Source organism: Maniola hyperantus, chromosome 10 (genome assembly GCF_902806685.2).
Source record: "Maniola hyperantus chromosome 10, iAphHyp1.2, whole genome shotgun sequence".
Classification (NCBI taxonomy): domain Eukaryota; kingdom Metazoa; phylum Arthropoda; class Insecta; order Lepidoptera; family Nymphalidae; genus Maniola; species Maniola hyperantus.
Window position 1 is genome coordinate 6,802,385 of NC_048545.1, and position 8,729 is coordinate 6,811,113.

The following is an 8,729-nucleotide window of genomic DNA, read 5'->3' on the forward strand; positions in this document are numbered from 1 at the left end:
ATCGATATCTTTGGCTGTCGATTTGTTTAGTTACTACTCCGGTCATAGATTCCTATGTAGAATAATTGATTTAATTAATTGGGTGCCCTTGAAAGAAAAATATAGGAGAGATAAAAACAAATTTAAATAAAACGAATTTATTACTTTGAACATATTAATTACAACTCACATAATATTAACTTTACACTTAATAATACAATAAGTTAACGAGTTAATATTTTATACACTAAAATTACCTCGTTATAACAGAAACGGGTGTCTGTGTCTCTGGAAAAATAAAATCTAGGAAATTTTCCGCTAAGCGGTTTCGAATGTTGGAAAATATACTAATAAATACTACTGAACAGTGAACACTTATAGCATAGTTAACACCTACAGAGTTGTTAAGGCAGCTCAGTTCGGTGCTTTCTCCATACAAACGTAGGAGGGAAAATACAACAATATTCGATATTGTACGCACAAAACTAAGAATTATATCGATTTATCTCGTCATTATCTAGGTTTATTGATATATAAAATATTGAAAAAAATATTGATTCAAAAGTTACGAGGCTCAAAAGATTCCTATTTTAACACTAAATTAATGACAACTTTGGGCGTAAATAAATAAGATTAGGGATATGAAAATTCTAAAACAATTTATCATTAGACGTTGTTTATTTATTCATTAGTTGAAATAACTTTACTTTGCAAACATAAATTCAGCAGTTTTTTCTCAAAAATACTTTTCCTAAACCCTTTTCGCGCGCTTGATTTCAGTGAAAATCATCGTGCCTCTCAACTTTCTCATACAATGTCAAGTGAAAAGCAAACATGTTACCCACGTGCGCTGCCAATTTTGGTCGAGCGTCCTGCGTCACCTTAAGCCAATTGTCCAATGGTTTAGGTGACACAAGATGCTAGCATCGAGATGATGGGCGATTAAATTATCATATTGCAGTAAACTGTAATTGGCATTTGGCAACAGTTTCTAGCATTCTTGTTGCTACTGTGCATTGTAGCAAATAGTGAGGGCGTATGAGCCATTCAGAGGTAATTGCGCCATCATACTATAGCTGTAAACTGTTTACAAATTCGTTTAGCCCGCTCATAATTTAACACGGCTAATAAACTGACTCAAGCAATAATAATTGAACTGTTGATGATGGAGAAAAAGAATAGGACTGACAGAATACTCGGTAAGCGTAAATTATGCGTAGGTCTTCGACAGACAAGACGTCTAGTTGTCTTTCTTCATCCTCGTGCTGGTCATGCGGTAGATGATGGAGTCTCTGCCGGGGTCCATGTCCATGATGGCGTACACGATGGCCACCAGCGCGAAGGCGAACACCACGCTGAACCACAGGATGATGTTGAATATAGCTGCGTAGTCAGCCGTGTAGTTGTCTTCCTGTAACACAACATCGTATTTATGTTAAAGCTGACACGTTACTGATACTTATTTTTTAGTTATTTTTCATTAAAGACCGACCCTCAAGTTTCTAAGCAAAAAAAAAAGGCAGTTACCTAGTGGAGACTACCAACAGATGTGAAAAATTAAAACTAATAAATAACAGTGGGGTTTTCAATTAAGTATAGGTACAGAGATTTGGCGTGGTTTTGGGATCTCAGTGCCAAAATTATAAAAAGACAACAACAAAAAAAGCGGGCTGGGAAACAAATTTTTTTTTTCATCTTTTTTTTAAATCCAGCTCTTTCAAATGTTAAGAAATACTCCTCGAACAGACGGAATGCCTTGTTGGCCACAGATGCGATCGTTGGCCGATCAAGGTCACCTTCGTCGAAATCTGCTTAGTACCATGTAGCAGACACTTTTTACAGATAAGAGTCAAAATGTAATAAAGGCAAATATTTTAAAGCTGTCATCCATAGTAATATTGTAACCTTTTAAGAGCCCATCTGCTTAACCAAGGTACAAAGAAAGCTTGCATCCCAGGAACTGTTTATCCTGAACTATCAGAGTTCCGATGTGATTTTAGAAAACCTCAACCCACTTGAACAAAGTCGCGCACATCATCTAGTTACTTATATATTACTTTTATTATTATTAATTTCCATTAATAATTATGAAACTCATAACATCAGACAAAGAACAGCATGATATTAAGTAATGTAATACAGAATTAGTACCTACTCATTCTAAGGTTAATCATGTTAAAGTTCAGTTACGCCAAATGGTGAAAAGTGTTGCTACTTCAAAATGTTACTACCCAGCATCTTAGTGTAGTGCCAGCAGCCAGTTACTGCTCGTTAATATGTTACTATTTAATTAAGCACTAAAGATGTCAATACTGTACAAAATACAAATAGTCCAGTCAAATTAGCGATCAACCTCGGAAACACATGGACGAAATTTTACGTGACTTTTGAAACCACTTTTAGAACGCCAAAATGAGGGTAGGTATATACCAAAATACAGCTTATTTCATCTCATTCCGAGATTGCTCACTTTTTTATGCTAAAAAGACTGGACTAAAAGGCTTCGAGCTTCATAACACTAACAACACTACATCAGTCAAAGTTAATTTGCTAAAAATACAAATGACCTTATTTCCGTTGCCACTGCTGTTGCCTTGTCGGGCCACATCCTACAACATAATATTATATAAATAAGGAAGTATCTAGGCGGCCACAAGCAATCGTTCGAGGAAAGAAAAATCCAGAAATTTGTATACCTTAATGCAAACTAAAGGTAATTTTAAATGGAAATTTCAAGTACAATTTCGGTAGCTAAACCTAATAACTCTGACTCCACACAGTCTTGTATGTCCTACTCCTCGAGCGTTTTTTGTAAAGTGCAGAAGCTTGCGAAGAAGGTCCTAAATTAAGCGAGCCTATGAAGGTTCGAGAAGGTAAGCTGAATGAAGGAGGTGTCGAAACGAGTCTTCTGGCGTAACCCATTTACAAAATTGGGCGTGGTACACTATATACGCACCTCGAGGAGCTTGTCAGCGCGGAGCTCGGGCGCGGCGCGCACGCGGCGGGTGTGCGCCACGTCGGTGGTGACGGCGGACACCAGCACGGAGCCCGAGTACGCCTTCACGAACGCGTCGCTCAGCTCTTGCAGGGCGTGAGCTGTCGCAGGCAAAACACATATTAGTGGAAATGAATGCCTTGATCATAAAAACCGTAAGATAGAAATTAAAATTATTGTTATTTAGTCCATTGAAAACTGCTTTCACTGAATAATGCGTATGAATTTCGCTTTTAACGGACGTCTTCCAGCACTTGAATATTTAATTCCTATGAATGAATAGGTACACCTAGTAAAGCCAAAACAGTTCATAGAACTTATGTTAGAATTTGTTCAAGATTAGGAGACTTTTTGCATTAAATTGAATGAGAAGGGTTTAGGCCATAATCTATTACAGTGCAGTTTGGCGGACTTCACGCACCTTCGAGAATATTATAGAGAACTTTTTCAGGTATGCAGCTGTTTCCTACGATGTTTTATTTAATTGCTTAAAAAGAACGAAGAGTTAGAGGTGCTTGCGTGTCGGTCCAAGATGCCCTAATAGGAGGTCTATGCCTTAACCGCTATGCTCCTTAATGATATCAAAAATCATCCAAAATGACAATAAAACTTATACAAGTAGAAATTAAAAATAAAATGTATTATAATAATTTAACTAAAACTTACCAAGCAGATTCTTAGCTTCTTTAGTTTGCATGGAGTTAGGGCCATGGTAGTCCGACAGAGCGTGAAGGGAACTGAATCTGATATTGTAATAATCAACAATGTTGTCTGCAGAGATTGCACCAGAATTAACCTGAAAATAGTAAAAGAACAGGACATTTTTAATTTTATTTGATTATGGTACGTCAACGTATAATGTGTAGAAAATGACTAATCCCGCGCCATTTTAACTTTATATGTCAAATTTTATGTCAAAAGTACGATTTTAGTCTTTATTTTAAAAGTGAACCGTACTTTTGTCATGACAGTTGACTCATAGAGTTAAAATGGCGCGAGAAGTCATTTTGTTCAGGCTGTACACAAAACAAAGGTAAAATATTAACTAACCAGATGATGCCTGCGACTCGTCCGTATCGGTTTTGTTAAAATCCTGTGAGAAATCTTTGATTTTTCGGGATGGAAATTAGCCTATGTGTTAATTTAGGGGGTATCTCCATTCCCAGTCAAATCGGTTCAGTCATTGTGGTGCGAAAAACGTACACGAACGAGGGCTTATTTATTTTATTACTAAAGGGTCATAAAAACTGCCATACCACTACCAGGTTAGCCCGCTGCTATCTTAGACTGCATCATCACTTACCACCAGGTGAGATTGCAGACAAGGGCTAATTTGTATCTGAATAAAAAAATAAAAATAAAATATTTATGGATTAGTATGAATAATACTTACTTTAGCAGTCAATAACTTCAACACTTCCAGTTCATAAAGGAACAAGTAATCCTCTTCATTATCTTTATTAAGTTTCAAATACTGGTATGTCTGTTTGGAAAGCTTGGGCGGAACAACTTTACCAAATACATTTGCCACGGATGCTAACTGCAATGAATAAATTAAAAATTAAAATTAATTAATTTTTGAACTGAAATTTACTGCAGCAGTATTATTTGAGCTATTTTGAAACTATTATAGTATAAACCTGAGGCTCGATTACGGTAAAATGACAGCTACAATATCACGATCGCAATCACCTCTGATTGGCCGACACTCTTTTACAATGTGTTTTTGCCATAAGAATGCCATAAATTCAGCCAATCACAACAATTATGATTGTAATAATGATTGATGCAGGTTTCACAGAATCGAGTTGCATATCAAGTAGATATAGGTCCAGCGCATACTGAGCACAGCGGGTCGCAGCGAGTGACTAGACTACACTAAGGAGTCCATATGAATTTTATATTATCCAATCTATAGATACTTATCGGCAACCATGAAGAGGAAGGAGGTTTATTATTATTGATCCTTAGCCGACATCCTACCATCTCCTACATGACATGTGACACCGCAATGTGCATGTGCCTTGTGTCCGTTATTCGTGACTAATGATATGCAGTTCCTTGCTTCCCTGTTAGCTTGTATAGCAATTTATACCTACATATTTATAAAACAATAAAGTGAGTACACAAAAATAACTTACATCATCAGGATCAGACAGTCTGATGTTAACTAAGTTGTTGCCTCCATTGGTAAACCTTTGTTTGATTCTGTGCCTCACAGCATCATATGTATCTGGTTCATATTCATCAACAATCAGAGGAAATTTTTTAGTTTTTAAGCCAGCCTAAAAGACAAAGTCTATGTTACTATAAATTAAATTAATTACACTTTATATACCTACTTAAAAACTCATAAAATAATATTACTTAAATATCATATTGCTCACCAAACTAGGTAACACCAAAATAATGATTGACCCCTTTTAATTTGTGATAGACAGTTAAGTGTAATTTTGGTCAATTTTTTGGACAACAGGGCAGACACAATATACTAAATACCTAGTTTATATGAAAAATATATGTTCTATGCAAGTAATATAGAGTGCATTTTATTTCATCTATAATTGACAAAACTTAAAAATTATATTTAATGCAATACCCTATTCTTAACTTATGGGGACAAAAATTAAACAAGAAATCATTGAACTATTAAGTGTGTGTGAAAAATGAAGGTTTAATAAATCCAACATAAATACTTACAGTTTCACCTAGTGAAGGCACACCGTCGATGTACACTTCTAACACTGCCTCAGGATTGTTGAAAGGATCAACTATTGTTAAGCCGTTCCAATCTGCATTCTGCATAGAAAGTCAAGAAAAAGTATTATAAAACCGTTTATAACGAGGAACTTAATATCATGTGATATAGATAAATATTTTTTTGACTTACCTCTTCTACGGACATGCCAAGAGATGCAGAATATATTTCTTTGAGAAGGCTTTCCAGAGTTTTACTAGATCCAGAAAATTTCAATGACTCCGGACTGTGCAATATATTGAATTCACCCGAAGCGTTGGAACCTAGACCAAAAATTCATTATAGTTTCGGTACACGTCGTTTAATAAATGAAAAAGCTTTTATTAACTTACCAATTGCAGATATAGCCAGGGTAACCCAAAAAAATACAATTGTTCCACCCATTTTGCCTGAAAAATAGTAGTAGCAGACCAGCAGACTGTCATCAGTCATATGATTAAGGTATTGCCAGAGTAAAATATTTTTTTAGTCAATGAATTATGATCCATATCAAATGGATAGCGGTACTACATGCTTGCGCCAGTAAAACATTAGGTCGCAGTTTTCCAGTAAAACGGGTAACATTGGTATAAGTTTTATGTATATATTTTGTAGAATAAGACAATTTTGAATAATTTACAATACCAAAGACCTGAGGTTGTATGTTTTTGAAATTAGACTTCAAGAATCAGCGTTTTATTTCAGCACCCCTATACCTACTTTGTACCACCACCATACTTCTCTATTCTACCTAATACTTGTCTTAAAGGCAATAGCATCACGTCTTCACGTCCGGAACCCGTGCTCTGGGAATCCCCTCCCCTCCCCCCCCCCTGCGAGCAATTTCAGTTCAGAGGCTTCCTAGCTTCCTAGTTCCTGCTGTGCTCGGCAAGTTCCGCCTGCGTGGTACATTAGCAGACAAATAAATAACGACACTTTTTACGACAACAAACAGTAGGTACGGGACTAATATACATTAACCTCGAAATAAATAGAAGTTTATTCAGCTTACAAAACAATACAAGAAAAAAAAATATAACCGAATACCGTACCTAGTTTAGATAGTTCTATTATAATGAATCAAAAACCATATTTTTGGGGTTCCGTACCTCAAAAGGAAAAACGGAACCCTTATAGGATCACTTTGTTATCTGTCTGTCTGTCTATTAACAAACCTACGGGGTACCTACCCTAAACCTTAAAATGCTTTTATAATATCCAAGAATTCTTAACTGCATAAACCTCAATAACGCGACGCACCTGTTAATGACATCTGATAATGACATTTTAACTAAGACCTTGTAAGATTAAATAATTGCAACATAACTAAATTAAATTCTTACAGTACCTACCTAACTCTTACCTAACTATTTTTAAATATTTTATTCTATTGACAGATACTTAATGAGACCATGACAGCAATTATTTAATACTATTTTACTTTGACCTTATTTTTATTTTGAACTAATTGCTTTATAAAAAAATTCTAGTCTACATTCTCATAATATAATATATGTATAAGCATGCAAATGAATAATATTTAATATGTAGTAATAATAATTTAATAATTTTAATCCTATTCTTATTGTATTCTAAATTGTAACCTTTTGATTGTATCTTTAATATATATAATTTTATTGTAAGTACCTAAAATTGTATTTGCCATACCCTGACAGGGTCTCATGTACTGCTTATATTTAGCTTTAAGCACCCACCATCAATTAATGTAAATGTACATGAAAGCAAATAAATAAATCTTATCTTACTTTCCGTTAACCTAGAATCATAAAATTTGGCATGTAGGTAGGTCTTATAGCAGACATTAGGGGAAAATTTGAAAACCGTGAATTTATGGTTACATCACACAAAAAAAAATTGTGGTCATGAACTAAAAATTAGTAGGTATTTTCAATTTTCAAAGTAAGATAACTATATCAAGTGGGGTATCATATGAAAGGGCTTCACCTGTGCATTCTAAAACAGATTTTATTTATTTTTAAGCATCAGGTTTTGAATTATCGTGCAAAATGTCGAAAAAATACGACTGTAGTACAGAACCTTCGTTGCGCGAGCTTGACTCGCACTTGGTCGGTTTTTTTTCATCATCATGATCAACCCATCGCCTGCTCACTGCAGAGCACGGGTCTCCTCTCAGAGTGAGAAGGGTTTGACCAGTCTACCACGCTGGCCATGTGCGGATTGGCAGACTTCACACACCTTTGAGCACATTATGGAGAACTCTCAGGTATGCAGGTTTCCTCACAATGTTTTCCTTCACCGTTAAAGCAACCGTTGAATATCACTATATTTAATTAGTACTTAAAACGCACATAACAGTTATATACGTATACACGTAAGTTAACCGAACAGTTAGAGGTTCGTGCCCGGGATACCCCCGACCTTCGATTAGAAGGCGGACGTCCTAACCACGACGTGACTACGCTATCACAACTTATATATAATAGTTTTTTTTAGTTTAATTTAATTAGGATTATTTTCACCATTGACGGTTTTTTCATAGCTCTAAGAATTTGCGGGAATTATAAAAAAACCATGGTCGGGGAGATTTTAGGGGGGAATGGGGGGAAGCCAACGTCCTAGGGGTAGGGGCTTTTGAGGATATAGGTATTTCTGAGAACAAGAACTTCTACTACATGTGCCAATAATCAAAATTACGTTTTTTATTTCGAGGCTTCATTTTTAATTTTAATTAAACCGCCTGGGCTAAAGTTTCAGCTCGATATAATAATCGCCTCTTTTCTATCGCGTAAATTCACTTTCCTAAGTTAGACCTACGTGAGTGCTGTCGACACTTCGATCACATCGAAGTGTCGAAAGGGCGCGCCGTAGTAGAATCATAGAATGTTTTTGAAATCACGTGACCGAGTGAGCCGGGCCTGCTAGTAGGTATAATAATTATTAATGAAAGGCAACAAATTAAGTATGTATTCCATTTATTCTTTAAAACTTATGAATTCCTAGTTTTAGGTAACAATGTACATACTTATCCCTTGTATT

General features: G+C 35.6%; 1 protein-coding gene across 2 annotated transcripts; it reads right to left on the bottom strand.

The window, feature by feature from the left end:
• Positions 1–121: 121 nt before the first annotated feature.
• On the bottom strand, positions 122–6,217 carry ATP6AP2 (ATPase H(+)-transporting accessory protein 2). 2 transcript variants are annotated; one of them, XM_034972540.2, is made up of 9 exons: positions 6,065–6,217; positions 5,865–5,995; positions 5,675–5,773; positions 5,116–5,259; positions 4,368–4,514; positions 3,641–3,770; positions 2,936–3,075; positions 2,547–2,588; positions 122–1,390 (listed from the first exon to the last, which is right to left on the bottom strand). In XM_034972540.2, exons 1-9 carry the CDS (start codon positions 6,162–6,164, stop codon positions 1,220–1,222), a joined length of 1,104 nt encoding a protein of 367 aa, XP_034828431.1. In that variant the 5' UTR covers positions 6,165–6,217; the 3' UTR covers positions 122–1,219. The 2 variants fall into 2 exon arrangements, with proteins under 2 accessions (XP_034828431.1, XP_034828432.1); XM_034972541.2 differs by lacking the exon at positions 2,547–2,588.
• Positions 6,218–8,729: the final 2,512 nt, after the last annotated feature.

What these genes read in the sequence shown, in the direction of transcription:
- ATP6AP2 (XM_034972540.2), bottom strand. Translation starts at nt 6,164, where the DNA reads ATGACTGATGACAGTCTGCTGGTCTGCTACTACTATTTTTCAGGCAAA. An exon ending in TTGGCATGTCCGTAGAAGAG is followed by an intron (nt 5,774 to 5,864) that starts GTAAGTCAAAAA and finishes CTTTCTATGCAG; the next exon opens with AATGCAGATTGGAACGGCTT. An exon ending in TGAAGTTATTGACTGCTAAA is followed by an intron (nt 3,771 to 4,367) that starts GTAAGTATTATT and finishes TACTATTTTCAG; the next exon opens with GTTAATTCTGGTGCAATCTC.